General features: G+C 43.2%; 1 protein-coding gene across 1 annotated transcript in view; it reads right to left on the bottom strand.

Annotated features, from left to right (window-relative positions):
- Positions 1-21,997, bottom strand: part of LOC149442470 (unconventional myosin-Vc-like) — a 204,812-nt gene that overhangs the window by 61,273 nt on the left and 121,542 nt on the right. Inside the window, exons 19-25 of the mRNA XM_089656077.1 lie at positions 16,311-16,522; positions 15,430-15,595; positions 12,099-12,245; positions 8,685-8,849; positions 6,526-6,619; positions 6,370-6,433; positions 4,641-4,821 (exon numbers count right to left, since the gene is read on the bottom strand). Of these exons, the coding sequence (XP_089512203.1) occupies positions 4,641-4,821; positions 6,370-6,433; positions 6,526-6,619; positions 8,685-8,849; positions 12,099-12,245; positions 15,430-15,595; positions 16,311-16,522 (1,029 nt within the window). The remainder of the gene's footprint in view (positions 1-4,640; positions 4,822-6,369; positions 6,434-6,525; positions 6,620-8,684; positions 8,850-12,098; positions 12,246-15,429; positions 15,596-16,310; positions 16,523-21,997) is intronic.

Here is a 21,997-nt window from a genome sequence, read left to right as displayed (position 1 = left end):
GCCACACTCTAACAGGAAGTTGGATCACAGCAGCAAACAAAAAAAATTGGAGAAGACTTAATGCAATAGAAGGTACTTCTTTGCGTTAAAAATACATACTTGAATAGTTTTTTAAACCACAGTTTAGTGTCACTTTAACACTAAATGCCCACCTCCAGGCTCCAAGCTCTCCCTACAGGTGAGCTTCACCCTATCCAAACCTTTGCTACAAAGCCTAATCATAATGAACCATTCACCTACTCATACCCCCACGTTAGCGTCTAACACTCTCAACGGAATTCACAAAGAATGTTATAGATACTCTTTAAAATTCCAATAATTCTTTGCATGACAAATGGTAGGTACATGAATCTGTTGCATGTAGGAGCACAGCACTGAGTTTGGTGTGTTTATACTGTGGACATTCTGTCTTTCCCTTGCTAACCAATGCACTGTCAACTGTGCAGCGGACAATGTCATAGCAATCATTGACCTATCACCGGCCTCATTCATCTGGATGGAGAATTCCCAAGCCAACTCCTGAACGTAAACAAGGAGGTGGGGATGCTGACTGACATCAATGTTCCGATATGGCCTTTGCCATATTTGGGTAATGACATCAGCCAGCATCCCTGCCCCTTTGTTGACTCTCACTTGTCGTCCTGGGAATCTCCTAGCTAGCAGATGAATGAGGCTGGGATAGTAATTGCTATGATGCCACCGGCCACCAACTTCATAGCAACCAGGGAGCCCTGTGCAGATAGCTGTTAAATCCACAACAGCTTGCCAACACAAAATTCTCCTCTCTGAGCACTGGTGTCTCTCGGAAAGCTTTACTGAAATAAGTGCAGGGCGTTTTAAAGTGGTCATACCACCCCATAACTGTTTTATTGAATTCCTCCCCCTGTACTTACCTAATCAGCACTGATAACCCCTACAGTTTCAAGCAGAGATCTTACAGCAGTGAAAACTTGGTGTGAAACAACATGACCAATTCAGAATTATACAGTATATTGGTAAAACAGGCAAAAGCATCTGTGCTGAAGTTTAAGACTTCAAAACCTTCAGTTTCTAGCTCCTATAGTGATTGTTATCTCTGAATTTGAATGGGTCTCTGTCTTTGCTCAGATAACACAGTCTGTGTATTTGAGAGTACTAGTACTCTGCCAGTCCCTCCACCGGCTTCCCATTGCCCAACCAATAAAATTCAAAACATTAACAATCTGTCAGGAAAGGACTCACCGCTGGTGGTGCTGTGGCTCACCTGCTGTGTGGGCTGCAGTACCGGTGCTTGCCAGCGGGTGCTTTCAGCAGCCAGGATCTCACTCCTGCAATCAAGCCATCACTGGAGGCTGATTGCAGGAGGTGTATTTAATCAGGACCAGGCCTGCAATCAGTGCCTTGGTGTTTTCCCATGAGCCCCTGTATCTGCATCCTGTTGTCTACCTGCCTGATCCCCCTGCTTGACTCTGACTCTGATAGAACTCCGCCTGCACCGACCCCGGCTATTCCTGACCATTCTCCTGCCTGCTACTTTTGTACCTTATCCGCCCAATTGATCCTGACCCGGCCTGCCTGACCATTCTACTTCTCCAGCTCTGTCTACGCCTGTGTTCCTGAGCATCTAGTTATTAGTTGAAGGTTTGGTTTTGGTTGCACGGTGCATTTCTGTATATTGTTGTCAGCTCTTAATAAATTATATTATTACATCATTCCTGCAGTCTGCTATTCCGTATCAGTCCACACATCTCTGGTCATATCCGGATCCTTGACACAATCACATATAAAGCCATTTATAACTCTGCTCCAAATTACATCACCAATCTTGTCTCCAAATATCACCGAAACCATACTCTTTGCTCCTCCCACGACCTCCTGCTCTCTAGCTCCCTTGTCTCCTCCTCCCATGCTCATCTCCAGGACTTCTCCAGAGCCTCCCCCATCCTTTGGAACTCTCTACCTCAATCTATCAGACTATCGCCTACTCTGCCCACTTTTAGGAGCTCTCTGAAAACCTTCAGGGAAGCCTATCCTGCCTTCAGCTATTAACGGACTCTTCTATTCCTTCTACCAGTCCATCCCCCACAGTTATTACCTTTTGTACCACCATCCCCTTCCTCTTAGATTGTAAGCTCCAAGGAGCAGGGCCCTCCTAACCCTCTTGTATTGAACTGTATTGTTGCTGTCTTGTCTCCCTTTAATTTGTAAAGCGCTGAGCAAACTGTTTGCGCTATATAAATCCTGTATAATAATAATAATAATGATGGGGTCCTGGGGACATCCAATTGGTTGCTATGAATTGCTGCAATTTTGCATAGCCTTTCTGAACATGCACAAACGTAAGCTAGGAAACTGTCAACCTTCTATTAACCTGAACTATAAATCTGACCTGAAAACAGTGCACACTTGCTGACCATACATATGACATCTACCATAGACAAGTGATGAATCTTACATTAACAAGTAATTATCATTCAAACATGGAAACAGGTCATCCAAGGGAAGGGAGGCTCCTTCACCCAACAAGCTGATTATATAATAAAACTCTATTGCTGATTAACTGATGTTGCCAGAGGAAATTTTCTGATGCACATGGACAATACCTACGATGCCTGAGAGCAATGTGGGGCAGTTCTGTAACATTCCTCATGCTCACTGGTTCTTCCTGGAATAGGCAGGTGTAGGTGTGCATTTTCTGTCTTTGCCAACACCAGTGAACGTGCAATTTGTAATTGGTCATTACATAGTGTGGATTTGCTTTAGAAAGTGTTAGAGTTAATACAGACAAAAGGCATAAACACCAACATTTTTTACAGGTGGAAATGTCCTTCAAATTCATTCACCCAGGTAAAGGGCCAGTTCTGATCAGCTGTGTGATAGGGCATGTAATGAGATTACATTAATTCTCATTTCAAGATCTTATCTATGCTTTGTCACCCATCTACATGCCTGCAAATGTGACAGGATTTCACAAAGAATCCATGACTGCACTGACCACATAATCTAGGCGTTTCAAATATCTTTATTGTTTATAGATGGAAACAAAACTCTAATGTTTCCAACAATGCATTTTCCTCTGTTCAAGGACTTAATTGTACTGAATCAACATAAAAAAGTGTTTAAAGCAACTCTCACAAGGTAGGATCATGGCTGTGAAGATGATGTTGTTACGCAAATTTCTTTGCCTATCCCGAGTCTTGCCTATACCTATTCCGTCCTGCTGGCTTCCAGTTTTACATTTTGTCTTGAATGGTACCTTTCTTCAAATGGCTAAACAATCTTATATAGACCCAAGCTTCAAGGAAGCCTAGGCCTTTCCTTTCTCCATAAGTACTACCTGGCAGCTTATTTTACCCAAGTGGCTCAGTGGTAGTTCACGAGGGGACCCCCTTTGTGTCTCCTTGGAAACCTTTGCACCCCAGTCTCAAAAGGCAAGACCATTCCATCTCTGTAATTGATACGGAGGTTGCAGCACAGTATTAACAGCCAAAATCCCAACTGGCTGCAAAAAATCTCACTCTTTAGGTTAACACTGCCACCCATGTTAAAGAGGCCAGTGAAAAGGACAGTACTACTACTTATAGTGCCAGCTCCTGTGAATTGAATCTGTGTTCTCTTGCAGAGATAGAAGGTCCAGTAGAATCCTTAGCATTCAACATGCCTGGGTGTTTTTGATGACAACATTGTGCACTGTGGTTCCACATGTTGTGGTTCCAGCTGATTGCCACTTCGCCAATACTGCACAAGACACACTAGGAACATAGTGGCTGGCAGGTGGAGCCACAGTGCGCAGCAAGGGCCACAGGCATCTAGTATGCTGAGTAGTAGTGGATACTGAAGATTCTACCAAACCTTCCAGTTCTGCAGGAGAACGAACACTCAGTTCACCAGTGGTAAAACAAATAGGTAGAAATGCTATTCTTTTACACACACACACCAATCAGCAATAACATTATGACCACCGACAGTTAAAGTATTAGGTGAACATGTTATCTCTGACGTTGATGTGTTGAATGCAGAAAAAATGGAAAAGCGTAAGGATTTTAACAATTTTGACAAAGGCCAAATTGTAATGGCTACTGACAGCTTGGTGCCAGATACCACAGCACACCTTCAGAGGTCTAATGGAATCCATGCCTTGATGGGGTATGGTGGGAGGTCATAATGTTATGGCTGATTGGTATATATATAGATAGATAGATAGATATTACACATATATTATATTTATATATATATATTGATTGCTACAGGGTTGCTTTAACACAGAACAACAAGGTGGGTGTGTGTATGTGTTTGGAACTCTGTCTGGAACATTATAGATAGATAGCAATTCCATACATCCATTTGGTGCACACAGTAAGCAGCGTGTAACACAAAGGGTTTGATTTACTAAAGGCAAATAAGCTGGTCACCTCACGTGGGAATTTTCCCTTAGCTTAGTGAAATGAGGTGAATCTCTGCTGACTTCAATCATCCAATCATGAGCAAGCATAAATACATTTTATTTATTTTTTTTGCCCATGATTAGGTATTTTTTGCAAATGAGTTTTCACCACATTCATTAAGCCATAGGGGAACTTTCCATGCAAACTGAACAGCCTATTTGCCTTAGTAAATCACTCCCAAAGACTGACAGCAGCAAGGACTTGACCGTTTCTTACCTTAGCCTGGCTAGACAGCTGAGCTACTTGCAGTTTAAGTTCATCATTATGGGCTGTCTGTACCTCTACCTCTTTCACTAGTTTTTTGTTTTTTCCTTTCAGGGTCTCAATCTCCTCCTTCAGATGCTTTATCTGTTTTTCATAATCTTTTCTCTGGATTTCAAAATGTTTTTCAAGCTTCCTATGGAAAAAACAGCGTACATAACTGACCTTTATGTTACAGCTAAACCAATAATAAACCATAAATACCATAAACCTTAGAGATCCCCATCTGCATTAATTTCCTTTATGCCTGTGTCTACAATTCATTGTGCTCTCTCAAAATTTCCCTTTGTAGCCCCCATTTTGAGGCAATGACAGCAAAGCGTAAGTGATGAGCGTAACTGATGACGAGTGATGAGCCTGAATTAAAGACCAGAACTCAGACATCCCTTTAGATGAGCATGTTCCTCCCTGCTGGCCACTGAATGGTGCAGATTTTAGCTGTGCTGTGCTGATCAGTTGCTTGATTACTGTTCTAGAAGCAGATCTGATAGAATGTAATCAAGTAACTGTGTCAGGAAGAGCATGCCAGTAGACAAGATGGTTCCTCTGGGCAGACTCCTGTGCATCTTCACAGGCTAATCCACATTCCTTCTTGTGGACGTAGGAGATGGGCACTTGCTCATGTGCGCATACCCGTGCGTCTACCTGTGGGCACACATGTGGCACTCATGACAGATGATGGCACCAAATGGGCTATTTAAACTGAGCTAGTGCTTAGGGTCATTGCTGCTTTGTCTTCAGCCTTCCATGTATCCTGAGACCCTGTGATCCTGTATCCTGACTCCAGTTGCTGACTCGGCTCATCCTGACTACTCTCTGAACTCTGCCTGTACCTTGTCTTCTGACCAACGCTTCTGCCTACTCCATTTGCTGCTGCTCCACCGATAGGTTCCAGACCCGGCTTGTACCCTGACCATGATCTTGCCTGTGCCTCTATACCTGATCTGTCCTGCCAGTCTATGACCCAGCCTACCTGACTCTGCTACTTCTCTGGCTGTGCCTGCTTGTCTACTGTCAGCTATCAGTATATGCTTTACTTGTCTGCTGTCGCCAGTGCCAGTCTGCCTCAGTCTGCCTACCAGCTGCCATCCAGCTTGCCTGCCACACTGAATACCATTGATGACTACTACTGTCTGACATGGACACCTGCGCTATTGCTAGCAAGACCTACAGGCACTCATGCCACTGTGCCACTGTTCACACTATCAGGGGCCCCCGAGTCAGAGGTGTAAGAGAGGCTTTCCTCATCATATCAGGCTCTACTACCAGGTACATGCAAAACTGTTGGGTGGAGTATATAGATAAAATCTACACCAGTAAGTGGCGAGTTCCCTCCCTGGAGCAAGCACATCTAAAAGGTGCCCAGGGATGTGTTCTTTTATTATTGCATGTTATGCACACACAAGAAAGAAAAAATATTAAAACAGTACTAATTCAGTGTTTTGAGTGAGTGATTCATGCTCTTTATTAATACTTATTGTAATGAATGTGACTTTAGTATTCCTTTAATGAAAAAATGAATTAGAAGCAACCTACAAATTATCTAGGTCAATGAAAATTGTATGTGAAATGAACTCCACCTCCATAACCCTAATAAGCATGTCTTTCAACGTTGGAGCCCAGTTTGTTTCTTTATTTATGATACGAGAGTAGAGGTATCACATATGAAATAAGTTATACATACACTCTTTGCTTTTCCTCTTTCTCAACATCTGTAAACAGCTGGTTGGTAAGTTCATTCATTTTATCTGTGCAGAAAAAAGAAAAGCAGCACAACCTTTGATTATATCTGCAAACCTAGCTATATTATAAAAGTTCTGTTAGTCTGAAAACACATTACCCTTCATTTCTTGGGTTTTTTCCTCTAGCCGGGTCTCCAGTTTTTGCTTATGTTCCTGAAGATCAGTGTTCTGAGATTGTAGTTTGGATATTTTCTAATATAAGAGAGACATTTACACAATCATACTGATGATAAAACATCTAGGGAATACATTCGGTAATCTTTCCAAAGACAATAAAAACACCCAGTACAACATGTGGTAGTGTAAGGTGCCTTCTCTATGTGCAGCATCACCCCCTATTACTCACCTAAGCCCCCTCTCGATCCAGTGATGTGCACAGGCTATCTCAGAACTCGGCTATCCCAGAACTCCCTCTCCTCATTGGCTGAGACAGAAGCAGGAGCCATTGGCTCCCACTGTTGTCAATCACAGCCAGTGAGCCAATCAGGAGAGAGGGGGAGGGGCCGAGCTGCAGTTCCCCCATAGCAAGCTACTTGCTGTGGGGGCACCCAACAGGAGGTAGGGACCAGGAGAGCCTGCGGGGGACCCGTGAAGCAGAGGATCCAGGGTGCTCTGTGCAAAACCACTGCACCCAGCAGGTAAGTATAGACAAGCTTGTTATTTTTTTCTTTGAAAAAAAATAAGCCTTTAGAATCAATTTAAGAGCACTAAGTGTCATTGCTGTCTGCTGCTTCACTGCTTTTGACAAGTTTTCTTGACACCAAGAGAAAAAAGGTGACAGGAGAGGGAGTTCCAGCACACAGGCTCCAAATGACAGCCTCAGCTCTGCTCTTGTGCGCTCTGTGAAGGGGGGCGTGTCTCTTCCCTCCAATCAGCTCCCCTCACTAAAGTCTGCAGAGGGGGACTTCACCTCTCCATCACCTTTTTTCTGACAGCTCATACAAGCTTTATAAAATCTGGACTTTGAATGGATGTAGAGAAGAGAAGACTGTGCAGATAAACAGCTACAACTTCTGTAGAAGAATTTGTTTCATCTCTGTGTATCACCTGAGGTCGGTCACTTCACTGGGTATATGGAAGGGTTTACAACCACTTTAACAGCTTCCATGCTGCCCTATAGCAGAAACACTTCTACAGGGCGGCACGGGTGCGCAAAATCATGTATATATACGTAATTTTGCAGTTCCCGGTAGGGGGCGCATGCTGGGGCAATTCCCAGGGGGCAATAAAACCAGGTGGTTGAGGCATGGTTTTACCACCCCGGCCACATGCCTGAACACTAACATACAGCTGCTTATGGCTGTACACATGTCATGGCTACAATGCTAAGCATCACAGCCACAGCAAAATTAAACAGCATGTTGCTTTCGGAAGGCCACCACCAAAATACCTATCAACTACAGTAGTTCTATGGGGCTTCCTCAGAACCCTGGGCAATTCACAGTGATTATACGGTTAAAAACAGCGATGAGGAGGCAACATATCGTCTCCTCACTGCCTGTCAAACACCTTTGAAAAGTGATCTGAGAGTGGATTTTCAGAGACGTGGCAGTCCCTAACACACAATGTGTACAAGCTCTAACAGCTGGAAATCACTGTAGTAGACATCACTACTCCAATGATCTCCTCTAGCTTCCCGGTCCTGTAATGAGCGGCTGCCCTGCTGCAGGAGCGCCATTTACAGAATTATTTTCATTTTTTCAATGAATGCAAAGCATTCTCTGATTGGATGAGGTGGAGAGCGTGATGTCACTGTGTAACCTCTCCATCTCATCCAAAAAAAAATGCCATCTGGAATTTCTTCCTTAATGTCCTGCCTTATTTCATTGCATATTCATTTGCATACCAACACACCCTCAGCAAGCAAACAATGCATCCTATCGCACCACCACAATATACATTTACCCCTAAATTGTTTGAGTTCTGCCCAATATCAAATCATAGATTTATTTATTAAATGTCCATATAGAAAGCTGGTGAAATCATTAGATGTCCAGCCCCAGGTTATTACAATTTATTCACAAGCTCAGATTTCAGTTGCATTGTATAGGAAGACTTTCGTGAATGATAAGCAAAGCCTTGCAGCCAAATGACCATCACAAACACTGTCTGACATGAAGCTGGGTGCGCCTTCTAGTGGCAGTAAAAATATTGACATGAAAAAATGCCACAATGAAGACAAAAATACAATGTTCCCTTCATCTATCACACCATGCTATGTAGAAGAGCGATGTTATAGAGACCAAGAGGAACTAACCTGGTCAGTGTCATCTCTGTATTTCTTCCCCTTTTCCTCCTGTGATTTCAACTGCGTAACAGATTTTTCCAGATCTGATTCAAGTTTATGAAGTTTATCAATATCATGTGCATGAGTGGAAGCCAAACTAGTCAGTCTTTCCAATAATCCATGATTTTCTTTGTTCTGAAACGGTATTTGCAGTATTGCTATGAATGCACCTTAAAGCAATTAAAGCATCTAAGGCAAAGTAAACCTAGCAAAAGTTAAAACAGAAGCATGAAAAAAACAAACATACATACCCACCTAGGTGGATGCAGCATCGATCTGATGCTGCATCTGTCCCCTGCTGCCTCTACACTCAGAACTGAGTGATCAAACACCACTGATCGCTCAGTTCTCACTCTTCAGTCAGCAAAGAGACAGTGACCATCAGTCACCACCTCTGTGCCCTGCCTCTCCAGTGCTCACTGGAGCACCTGGCTGCAAAGCAGGTGGGAGGGGCTGGCTTGAGGTCTCAGCAGCACACTGAGAGGCTTAGGCAGCTACCAGTCAGGAATTGGGGTAGATCGGACATTAAAGTTGGGATCTCTCTAAAGCCTAGACCAGCTGAGTGACATCAGTCAACAACGGGCTGAATACTGGTCACAGGAGTGCAGAACGAAGTGTACTCCCTTGATCCCTAGGAGAATAAGGGCCAAAAGAGCTTTAGCTCTACTTCTCTTTTAAGGCATTTACTGCTTTAATTCGTTTTGATTCAAAGCCATTTTGATGTAGTTTTGGATAAGTTAAGGAAGAGTTGGAACCCCTGTCAAGTTTTTATTGCTGTCTGTGTTCCTGCTAGGTGGGCTCACCTTCTCTGTTTGTCCTGTCACCGTTGTCACTGGGAGGGAAAGTAATGAAACCGTTGTCACCAGAACAATAGGTAGGGGTACAACTCCCAATGGGTACAATTGTCTAAGAAAGAAATTCTTCTCAATTTGCAGAGATTGCTTATTGCATCTCTAGGACAGGAAAATAAGGGAAATCTCCCCAATGGACAAAGAAGGAAGGAAGGAAGGAAGGAAGGAAGGAAGGAAGGAAGGAAGGAAGGAAGGAAATTAATTAGTTTGTACTTATATTTAGACTTTTTTATTTGAACTTGTTTTGCAGCCCTGATGAAGGGGGAGTCTAAGGCTAGTCATACATTTTACAGTTTTCTTGCACAATCTTCCTTTATATTTACCAAAACCATATAATATAAGGTCAAACCTAAACACTCTCAATGTGTATGCAATCAGGCAGGCCCTTGCACTACATCAGGGGTAGGCAACCTTAAGGAGGTGGAGATCTACCTTAACAACATGGGAGAAGTCAAAGATCATGAGCACAGCGTCTCCTCCTCACAGTTGAATTAAACCTCTTATTGCCGTACTACCGTGTCACAATCGCATGCATTGCACATCATGGGTTTAAATTAGGTGGCGAGGAGGCAAAATATCGCCTCCTCACCACCTGTTAAACACACTCGGATTGCTTTTCAGAGGAGCAGCAGTGCCTGCTGCAAGTGTGAATGAGCACTTAGTTGTATTCAGCAGCGGTAACTTTGTTCACAGGTAAAGTTGGGGAGTGGTAAAACCTTGCTGTTGAGTCAGGGTTTTCCTGCCCCCAATCCCTTTCCCCTTTAACTGTTGAGGCAGCAGACAAAGGTGTACACATTCCGCAACAGGAATTAAACCCCCTGTTGTTTTTGGTGGGTGCTATCGCCTGCCAATCATACCCTTCAGTTAAATCAGGCATGTCCAAAGTCCGGCCCGCGGGCCATTTACGGCCCGCGGATCGGTTTAATACGGCCCTCCAACAGCCCTCCCTGCTCTGTGTAATGTGGCCCTCCCACGGCCCTCCCTTCTATGGCAGACAGTCTTCTGCTTGAAAGCAGAGGGCAGTGCGCATGCCTGACTGCAGCGTGTTCTCCCTGGTCTGTGTAAGGCAGGGCTGTCGCACGGCCCTCCCTTCTGTGGCAGACAGTCTTCTGCTTGAGAGCAGTGCGCATGCGTGACTGCGCCGCGCTGGGAGCGACAGAGGGCGGTGACGTCAGGGCCGGGCTTCCAGCGTGAAGTGTGTTTCTCTTCCCCTCCCGGCTGCCGAGCAGAGACTTCAGCTCCAGCTACCTTTTTCACCCTTCACATTAGTGCAGGTAAGTTTTTTTTTTATTTATTTTCAATACATTGTGAAAACTCAGCTGTCAGTTGATCTTAATGTTATGAAATGAAAAGTATGTCGTTTGCAATTAACTTGGCATAAAATAATTTATTTGCATTTAATTGTAATGGTTCAAAGAATGTTCGGAAAAATGTTCGGCCCTCCACCATGTTCACTTCATCCAATCTGGCCCTCTTTGAAAAAAGTTTGGACACCCCTGAGTTAAATAGAGCCGCCCTGCAAGCGCCCCAAAACTGAGCCCCCTATAAGGCTGCTTTCACACTGATGTGCTGGGGTTTATCTGTACTGTGGGTGCAAAGCAGTGCATCTGCAACTTTCCTGGGTTAGCTTCTTTTTGCCATAGACTTCTATTATAGCCTGTAGGTGTGGTGCAGTTCTCAAAGTGAACCAAAACTCCTGCATTCAGGAAGTTTGGTGTACTTTCAGAAAGTGCAGCACACCTACAGGATATAATAGAAGCTTATAGCTAAGAGCAGCAAACCCACAGGAAAGCTGCAGGTACACTGCACTGCACCCACAGTGTGGGTAAACCGCAGCACGTCAGTGTGAAAGCAGCTTTATACTATTAAATCCAGTGTATTGCTTCACACTGACATGAAGATCTCTTCTTTCCTGCTGCTGGCACCACTCTGGAGACCACTAGCTGGGATAAGAGGTGGAGTGCAGTTGGTATCACTCTGCATGGGACAGGAGCCAGCACTACAGAGGAGGCATTAGCTTATGCGGCTTTTGCTCCCTACTACAGCTCCAACTTTACAAGTAGTTCCTCTGCATTGCACTCTGTTTTATACTCTGGAATGGTGGATAAGCAAGCCCAGACTGCAATGTACCAGTCTCCTGGAGGCGATTTACTGGTTGCAGACCCCCACACTACATAGTTGAAGGTGAATCTAAACAAAATTGAATAAGAAACTTGTACAATGTATGGACAGCTGAACTCACAACTAAGTGTCATGATCACTGTAAACATATACTCCAGCCTGCAGCACCCAAAATTGTGGGGTTTTGCAATAATATACCATGTTTTAATTGTCCCACAAGTCTACCCTGATTTTATTTGCAAGTCATCAATACATGTTTAGTGTGAGGTTTTCCATTTGCAGATCCCTAATGAAATGCACTCCACTGTTCATGGTTTCACTAAACATTCTCTGAAAACTGGAAAGGTGTTCACTATTCTGACATCAAGTGAATTCTGCTCTGGTAGACTCTCCAAGTAATAGAAAACACTACCTGATCTTCAAGCTTCTTCTGCAGTCTCTGCACCCTATAGGACAGCTGAATGTTCATCACAAACCGCCGGATGTTCTGGAATCTGCGCCGTGCAAGCCAAGCTCGGGCATACTTCTGTAGAATCAAAGCTTTGTGCTCCTCACGCATCTTTGAAAGAAGATGATTAAGATTGGTCAAAGAATATCAAAATAAAGTAAGTTCAAAATTATTCTTAATGCTCCAGCAGAGATTAAACATGATAGTGTGCATCTACCTGTCTGGTAAATGCTCACCTGTACATGCTGCCTGCTGCCATACCCTCCGTACTTCTGATCTGCACACACTACCCGCCGTCATTCTCTCTGCACTCCTGATCTACACATGCTGCCTGCTGTCATACCTTTGTGACTCTGCTCCTACACATACTGCCTGCTGTCATACCTTTGTGACTCTGCTCCTACACATACTGCCTGCTGTCATACCTTTGTTACTCTGCGCCTACACATACTGCCTGCTGTCATACCTTTGTGACTCTGCTCCTACACATACTGCCTGCTGTCATACCTTTGTTACTCTGCGCCTACACATACTGCCTGCTGTCATACCTTTGTTACTCTGCGCCTACACATACTGCCTGCTGTCATACCTTTGTTACTCTGCGCCTACACATACTGCCTGCTGTCATACCTTTGTGACTCTGCTCCTAGACATACTGCCTGCTGTCATACCTTTGTGACTCTGCTCCTAGACATACTGCCTGCTGTCATACCTTTGTGACTCTGCTCCTACACATACTGCCTGCTGTCATACCTTTGTGACTCTGCTCCTACACATACTGCCTGCTGTCATACCTTTGTGACTCTGCTCCTACACATACTGCCTGCTGTCATACCTTTGTGACTCTGCTCCTACACATACTGCCTGCTGTCATACCTTTGTGACTGCTCCTACACATACTGCCTGCTGTCATACCTTTGTGACTCTGCTCCTACACATACTGCCTGCTGTCATACCTTTGTGACTCTGCTCCTACACATACTGCCTGCTGTCATACCTTTGTGACTCTGCTCCTACACATACTGCCTGCTGTCATACCTTTGTGACTGCTCCTACACATACTGCCTGCTGTCATACCTTTGTGACTGCTCCTACACATACTGCCTGCTGTCATACCTTTGTGACTGCTCCTACACATACTGCCTGCTGTCATACCTTTGTGACTCTGCTCCTACACATACTGGCTGCTGTCATACCTTTGTGACTCTGCTCCTACACATACTGCCTGCTGTCATACCTTTGTGACTCTGCTCCTACACATACTGCCTGCTGTCATACCTTTGTGACTGCTCCTACACATACTGCCTGCTGTCATACCTTTGTGACTGCTCCTACACATACTGCCTGCTGTCATACCTTTGTGACTGCTCCTACACATACTGCCTGCTGTCATACCTTTGTGACTCTGCTCCTACACATACTGGCTGCTGTCATACCTTTGTGACTCTGCTCCTAGACATACTGCCTGCTGTCATACCTTTGTGACTCTGCTCCTACACATACTGCCTGCTGTCATACCTTTGTGACTGCTCCTACACATACTGCCTGCTGTCATACCTTTGTGACTGCTCCTACACATACTGCCTGCTGTCATACCTTTGTGACTCTGCTCCTACACATACTGCCTGCTGTCATACCTTTGTGACTCTGCTCCTACACATACTGCCTGCTGTCATACCTTTGTGACTCTGCTCCTACGCATACTGCCTGCTGTCATACCTTCTGTAATCCTTAGCTGTATATAATGCCTGCTCTCAGGGCCAGTTCACACCAGATGCAGTCCAGTGCATTTTTTTTTCTTCTGAATCAAAAACGAATGGATATTAGGATAATATTCCAATAGCATACTACACACCAGTGCAGTCAGTTCCAGTCTGTTCCAGTGCAGAAAAAAAAGTAGAATGTGCAACATTTTTTCTGCACAGAGCTTTACTGGAATTTGGAAAAAGCACAAAAAATGCTCCGGCACACACCTAAATGCATCAAAAACACACCAGAATGCACATGTCCCTATTAAGTCCCGGTTCACACTATTGTGGTGCAGCAAACCACACGTTATTCGGACAAGAATCGAACCGCATTCCTGTTCAAATCACATGCGATTTTTTTGCAGTGCAATTTGAGCCATTCATTTTGTATGGCTCAAATCGCACTGCAAATCGCAGCACATCCGCATGAAAGGTGCAGGCACCTTTTTTTTCACACCGAATGGGATTGCATGGATGTTCACACATTCAGCCAATCGCGCTGGATTTTGCAAACCCTTTTTCTGGATGTAGTTAACATAGATACCCACATCGGTTCACATGAACTGAGTGCGACTGTGATGCAGTGTGGGAAATGCACAGGAATCACTGCAAATCTTGTACTGCATCAGTGTGAACCAGCACTTCAGATGAAGAAAAAAAAGAGGGGAAAAAATGCACTGGAAAACATCAAGAACACGTCAAACATGTGCATGCATAAACGCATCCAGACTGCATTTCTGTGACGTGAACCGGCCCTCATACCTTCTGGACTCCTTACCTGCTCATACTGCCTGCTTTCAAACCCTGTGCACTTCTTACCTGCACATACTGTCATTCTTTCTGTACTCCTATCCTGCACATACTGCCCACTGTCATACCTTCTGGACTCTTCTCTTGCACATATTGCCCACTGTCATACCCCCTTGACTCCTTACCTGTACATACTGACTGCTTTCATACCCTCTGTACTCCTGATCTGCATATACTACCCACTGTCATACCCCCTTGACTCCTTACCTGTACATACTGACTGCTGTCATACCCTCTGTACTCCTGATCTGCATATACTACCCGCTGTCATACCCCCTTGACTCCTCTCCTGTATATACTGCCCGCTGTCATTCCCTCTGGACTCGTCTCTTGTACGTATTTGTTGTAGTCTCTGTACTCCTTCTCAGTCTCTCCTGCCTGCTGTCATACCCTCATCTCCTGCACATTCTGCCCACTCTCATTCCCTTGCACTCCTCTCCTGCATATACATTATCTGTTATACCCTTCTCTATCCTCTGCATCATATATGGGCTGCTATCATACCCTCTACTCATTCTGCTAAAACCATTCTTTAGCATTGTGTGTAGGATCCTCATTTTTACTTCTGGACCAGGCACACTTTTGCTAGTATATATAATAAAAATAATAATAGCATTACATTTGTTACTTTGAATGTGTGATTAACCACCTTCTAAGAATATCATTGGTCAGCATGCTGCCAGCTAATACATATGAGGATAGTCTAATCATAGTCATCTCACAATTCATAGACGTACCTTGCGATACTTCTTTCTGGCCAGGTAACCTCGTGTGTATGCTTGTATGGTCACAGCAGCTACTAGTATAAGCTGGTAAATGCGGCGGACCAGAAAACCTCGGCAGTATTTCTGAATGATGATAGCAGCCCAGGTGTGCTTAATGGCAGTTGCCGTTATTGCTTGCCTAGTAATAAAAAAGCAAATTTAAGTTCAGAGAATACTTATTGATGTTACCATGCAGAATTCTCATTTTCTCCAGGTTATTAAAAGGTAACTCCATTTTCTGATCATATTTCATGTCACACCCATATTTAGGCCCCACCATCAAATCCCCCACTTGCAGAATCCAAGAGTTCTTCTGCAAGTTGATTTCTGTCAGATATGAAATCGGCGTGGCTGTGTAAGGCTTCATACATGTACTCACGTCATTCATTTAAAGAAATCTGTGAATGAACCAACTACAAGTCCCATCTGCCATCGCAATAGAGGGATTGTAGTTCTTATTGGAGCACAAGAGCAGTGATGTCACTGCATTTGCAGCCCAGTGATTCTTCCTCTAGCCCTGTAATGGAAGGTTGGTACCTCCATAGAGACCTGAGCTGGAGGAATAGTCTGCAGGAGCCACAGCATTGCATCCATGATCCATTGATTACCACTGCAATGCTTGTAGGTTCAACTGCAAAAAAATAATAAATGATTAGTACTGTTTGAAAAATGGGCACATTTATTTTTTCTGTGCAAAAGGTGGGTTTCTTCTTTAAGTGATGTCACAGCAATCATGAACTAGCAAAAAAAAAAATCTAGAAACTTTCAGTTTAAAATCAACACTCATAAAAATGAACTGTCAAATTTGGTCGGGAGCTGTAGTTGGCTTTGAATTCATTTAAACTTTGGGTTACCTGACGGCCCGCTGTCCTCTGACATACTGCTGTATGGTAATGGCGGCATGTCTTGCCCGCAGGAATTTTTTGCGTTGCACCCAGCCTCGAATATTCTTCTGGATTATGACACAGGCATTTCTCAGCTTATCAGATCTTAGTTTTTCTAAGTAGGCCACTTGGCCAGCTCTGAAGAAGATTTTAGTCTTTCCAAACACATACTGGTTGGAGTCCTGAAAACAAGGTGAAACCAAAAACAAACAGTAGGAGTAAAGGGTTATTTTACCATCACAGCCACCATTGGTGGTGCCACAATAGGCAAGACTTTAAAAGAGAAGAAGGCTGAGCCATAGTACTGTAGGAGTAGTGGTCTAGAGACAACAGTTCCCTGTCAGATATTTTTCCCTTTAGTTTGGTACTGAGTGATAATATCATTTAGGACATTGTAGGCCCTGCATCAAATGCTAGGAACACATGCAGTCTGCATTCCAAGCATTGGTTTCTGGATGCATACCACCTTTAATGTTAGTATTACACAGTACACCATCCAACCACAGAAGCTGTCAGCCTCTCATTGGTTTCATACACACTGGGGCTTTTGTAAACGCTTTCTCCTAGCAGGAGAAAAGCAGTTTCAAAAATGCACCTAAGCCATGGTTTTGCAAATGCATTTAAGCATGTCAAGTGCTTGGACGCTTTCTTAATTAGCCAGAATATTCATTTATTCTGGCCATTAAAATGAAAATAAAACCGCTCAAGTGCAAAACACACCTAGCGTCTTTACACCTGTTTAGACACGTCAGGTTTTTTTTTCTGCTTGTCAATGCATTTATGATTTTTTTTAAATCATGTCCCTTTATGCCTTTAAAGTGCACTTTATAAAGAATTTTTAAAAGATAAAAGACTTTTTTGCACAGATTAATTGGTTTTCAATGCATTCCTATGGGAAACCGTGTTTTGGTTTACGAATTTTTCGCAATATGAAAAGTCCCGCAGAACATATTAAATTTGTAAATTGAGCTATGCCTGTATTTGTAATATATTCCGTGGAATAAAATGAATTCACATGGGTATTTTCACGGAGTAATTAATAGTTACTTATGATCTGGGTCTAAAATTTTGACAGCTAGTGGGGAGGAGAAGGTCTCCCGATAGCTGTCACAACGGGGATCGGGGGGGGGGGGGGTGCAGGGGCTGGTCTGATTGTAATATGTTCCACCCTGAATATGGATGTAACATGTTACAAAAGGTGAACGTTTCCTTTATACCTGACGTTATAGAATTGTACAGACTTGTTTGTGCCGTGTGTTGATCTGTGACTTATCTCCCAAGTTATTTTTCCAGAAATTCATTCCTGAATGAGGCTCTAACTCATGTACACAAAGGCTAAAATTTGAGACTGTTAAGCGCAGTACCATTATATATACATATATATATATACACACACACACACTATATATATTAATATATTCAATATACTTTTTATGTATAGCTTATCCACACAGGAATGTAAGTGTAAAGGTGCCAGCAATTCTAAATTAAAACTTGATTAGAGTGTGCAAAATTAAATGGACACAAACAGTGCTTGAGTGCAGAACTTTTTTACCCTTCCTGTGGCCCCCTGGAACACAGGGCCCTGAGCAGCCACACATTCTGTTCTTAATATAGGAACTACTCTACTAATCTGATCTATAACTATTTCTGCTGTACAGTTTCTTTGGTTTGCAGGCCACCTACTGGTTAAAAACCCAATTACACTGTAAGTACTGACCTAGTTTGAATCCTTAAATACAGGTGCATATCAATAAATTAGAATATCATCAAAAAGATAATTTATTTCAGTAATTAAATTCAAAAAGTGAAACTCATATACTATATAGATTCATTACACACAGAATGATATATTTCAAGCATTTCCATCTTTAATTTTGATGATTATGGCTTACAGCTAGTGAAAACTCAAAATTCAGTATCTCAGAAAATTAGATTACATAAGACCAATAAAAAAAAGTATTATTAATACAGAAATGTTGAGTTACTGAAACGTATGTCCATGTACAGTATAGTATGCACTCAATACTTGGTCGGGGGTCCTTTTGCCTAAATTACTGAATCAATGCAGTGTGGCATGGAGGTGATCCGCCTGTGGCCTTCAGCTCATTAGCATTGTTGGATCTGGTGTCTCTCAACTTCCTCTTGACAATACTCCACAGATTCTCTATGGGCTTTAGGTCAGGCGAGTTTGCTGCCAATCAAGTGATACCATGATCATTAAACCAGGTATTGGTACTTTTGGCAGCGTGGGTAGGTGCCAAGTCCTGCTGGAAAAAGAAATCAGCATCTCCACAAAGCTGGTCAGCAGAGGAAAGCATGAAGTGCTCTAGAATTTCCTGGTAGATGGCTGCGCTGACTTTGGACTTGATAAAACACAGTGGACCAACACCAGCAGATGACATGGCTTCCCAAATCATTAAACTGTGGAAACTTCACACTGGACCTCATGCAACTTGGATTCTGTGCCTCTCCACTCTTCCTCCAGACTCTGGGACCTTGATTCACAAATGAAATGCAAAATTTATTTTCATCCGTAAAGAGGACTTTGAACCAGTGAGCAACAGTCCAGTCCTTTTTCTACTTAGCCCAGGTAAGGCGCTTCTGATGTTGTCTCTGGTTCAGGAGTGGCTTGAAACAAGGAATGTGACAGTTGTAGCCCATGTCCTGGATACGTCTGTGTGTGGTGGCTCTTGAATCACTGACTCCAGACATAGTCCACTCCTTGTGAATCTCCCCCAAATTCTTGAATGGTCTGTGCTTCACAATCCTCTCAAAGCTGCGGTTATCCCTGTTGCTTGTGCACCTTTTTCTACCAGACTTTTTCCTTCCACTCAACTTTCCATTAATATGCTTGGATACAGTACTCTGTGAACAGCCAGCTTCTTTAGCAATTTATTTATTTTTATTTATTTATTTATCGAGTTTATATAGCGCCAAAGGGTTTGCTCAGCGCTGTACAATAGAGGGGGGACAATACATGAAACAGAACAGTATAATCAAACAGCACACGAGGGGTTAGAGGGCCCTACTCTTTCGAGCGTACAATCTAGGAGGGAGGGGGTAGAGGCACAGGAGGAAACGGCTGTGGGGGATGGAGTGGTAGGAGGAGGGAAGGGCAGCGGCTGTTAGGTGAGGGTGGGGTAGGCTTCCCTGAAGAGGTGGGTTTTCAGGGAGCGCCTGAAGGTGAGGAGGGAAGGTGACAGTCTGATGGATTGGGGTAGTGAGTTTCAGAGGATGGGGGAGGACCTGGAGAAGTCTTGCAGTCGTGCGTGGGAGGAGGAGACCAGGGAGCAAGATAGAAGGAGGTCCTGTGAAGAGCGAAGGGTACGGGTAGGGTGGTACCTGGGAATCAGGTCGGTGAGGTAGTTAGGGGCAGTGTTGTGAATGGCCTTATAGGTCAGGGTGAGCAATTTAAATTTAATGCGTTGGGCAATGGGGAGCCAGTGGAGGGAGAGGCAGAGGGGGGTGGCAGAGGTGGAGCGGCTGGTGAGGTGGATGAGTCTGGCCGCTGAGTTCAGGATGGTCTGAAGCGGGGAGAGCCTGCACTGGGGTAGGCCGGTGAGGAGGGAGTTGCAGTAGTCCAGGCGTGAGATAATCAGGGAGTGTACTAGTAGTTTAGTGGTGTCTGGGGTAAGGAAGGAGCGTATCTTGGCGATATTGCGGAGGTGGAGTCTGCATGTGTTTGTGAGAGATTTGATATGAGGTTGAAAGGAAAGGTTTGAGTCCAGAATGACGCCAAGGACTTTGGCTTGCTGGGCGGGATTGATGGTGGTGTTGTTGGTAGTGATGGAAAGGATGGGGGGGGGGGGGGCGCGGGCTGGGGGGAAGATGAGAAGCTCGGTTTTGGAGAGGTTGAGTTTGAGGAAACAATGATGTTTTGTGACTTACCCTACTTGTAGAGGGTGTTAATGACTGTCTTCTGGACAACTGTCAAAGCAGCAGTCTTCCCCATGATGGTGTAACCAACTGAACCAGACTGAGAGACCATTTAAAGGCTCAGGAAATTTTTACAGGATTTTTTGAGTTGATTAGCTGATTAGCGTGTGATACCATAAGTCTACAATGTTAACTTTTTCACAAAATTCTAATTTTCTGAGATACTGACTTTTGGGTTGTCACTAGCTGTAAGCCATAATCATCAAAATTAAAAGAAAGAAATGCTTGAAATATATCACTCTGTGTGTAAAAGATCTATATAACATATTAGTGTTACTTTTTTAATTGAATTACTGAAATAAATTAACTTTTTGATGATATTCTAAAATATTGAGAAAAACCTGTACTAGCACACAACATGAAATCTGTGAAACTGATCATTCAATATACACAAAGGGGGAGATTTACCAAAACCAAAGGGTTCAAAATCTGGTGCCCTTCTGCATAGAAACCAATCTGCTTCTAACTTCAGCTTGTTCAGTTAGGTTTTGGCACTAAAACCTGGAAGCAGATGGGTCTCCATGTAGAACTGCACCAGATTTTGCACCCTCCAGTTTTAGAAAATAATTCCCAATATCTAAAAATATCTACATGTACCAGAAAAATCATACACTTGATTGATTTACTAAAGGCCAATAGACTGTTCACTCACTATGCAAGGAAACGGCATTTTGCAAGGGAATGTTCCCTTAGCTTTTTAAATTAAAAATTCACTTTGCAAAGAAAACGTAATCACGTGCAAGCAAAATAAAAAACTATATTTCTGCTTGCACATGATTGGATGATGTAAGCCAGTGGACCTTTACTAGACATGTGCGACCACTGGGATTTTTATTTTTTTTTGCTATATAAATGAAAAAGTCCCAAATTTTTGAAAAAAAGTGTTTTTCTTATACAATTTTGCAAATAAATAATCTTTCTTCATAAATATTGGCCAAAATGTGTTCAGTTACCTTTTTAGCAAAAAAAAAAAAAATAACCCAAATTAGTTTATAACCAAAAATTATAATTTTTCAAAACATTTTTTTTAAATTTGTATTTTATTTTTTTATATTATTATTATTTATGTTTTTTTGGTTTTTTTTTTACATACCATCACCCTAGCAGTACAGTGTCGCCATAGCTACACTGTACTACTTGTGGGGGGTGATGAATATTTTTCTCTTTTTTCAGACTGATTACTTTTACACCCATAAAGGCTGTAAAAGCAATCATTTCTCCTTCTCTCTGGCTGCATTCTTGCAGTCATTGAGAAATACTGTGTGAGCTGTGATTGGTCACAGCTTGTCACACGGTACAAGGCTGTTGTGAATAGCTTTGTACCATGTGATCTCTGTTATCATTCACAGATTTCACCAGTAGTAAAGACATCTTGCTTACTACTCTTCATGTGATCACTGATAGGCCAATCAGTGATGACATGATCGGGACCTCACACAGAGGTCCTGTACAACTATCGGTGGTCACTGGATCGCGGTGCTGCGCGCTCCCTGGGAGAGCGCACAAGCAGGGAAGTGGAAAGGATATTTATAAACGGCTACTCGCCCCTGAACTGCTCCTGTCCAGCCTTTTATATACATGGGCCGGAGGGGAAGTAGTTAAAAAAAGTTTGTGGGCATGGTCACTCATATTTTTAATATCAATACCAAAATTTCATGATTTCTGCTAGGGTGTGCAACTTTTTGAGCACAACTGTACAAAATGAATGCCAATGATAC

The sequence above is a fragment of the Staurois parvus genome, unplaced genomic scaffold (genome assembly GCF_062004578.1).
Source record: "Staurois parvus isolate SC_StPar_1 unplaced genomic scaffold, SC_StPar_1.0 ptg000885l, whole genome shotgun sequence".
In the NCBI taxonomy this organism is placed as follows: domain Eukaryota; kingdom Metazoa; phylum Chordata; class Amphibia; order Anura; family Ranidae; genus Staurois; species Staurois parvus.
The sequence above is the reverse complement of the archived record's forward strand: the minus strand, read 5'-3'. Positions and strand labels throughout refer to the sequence as shown.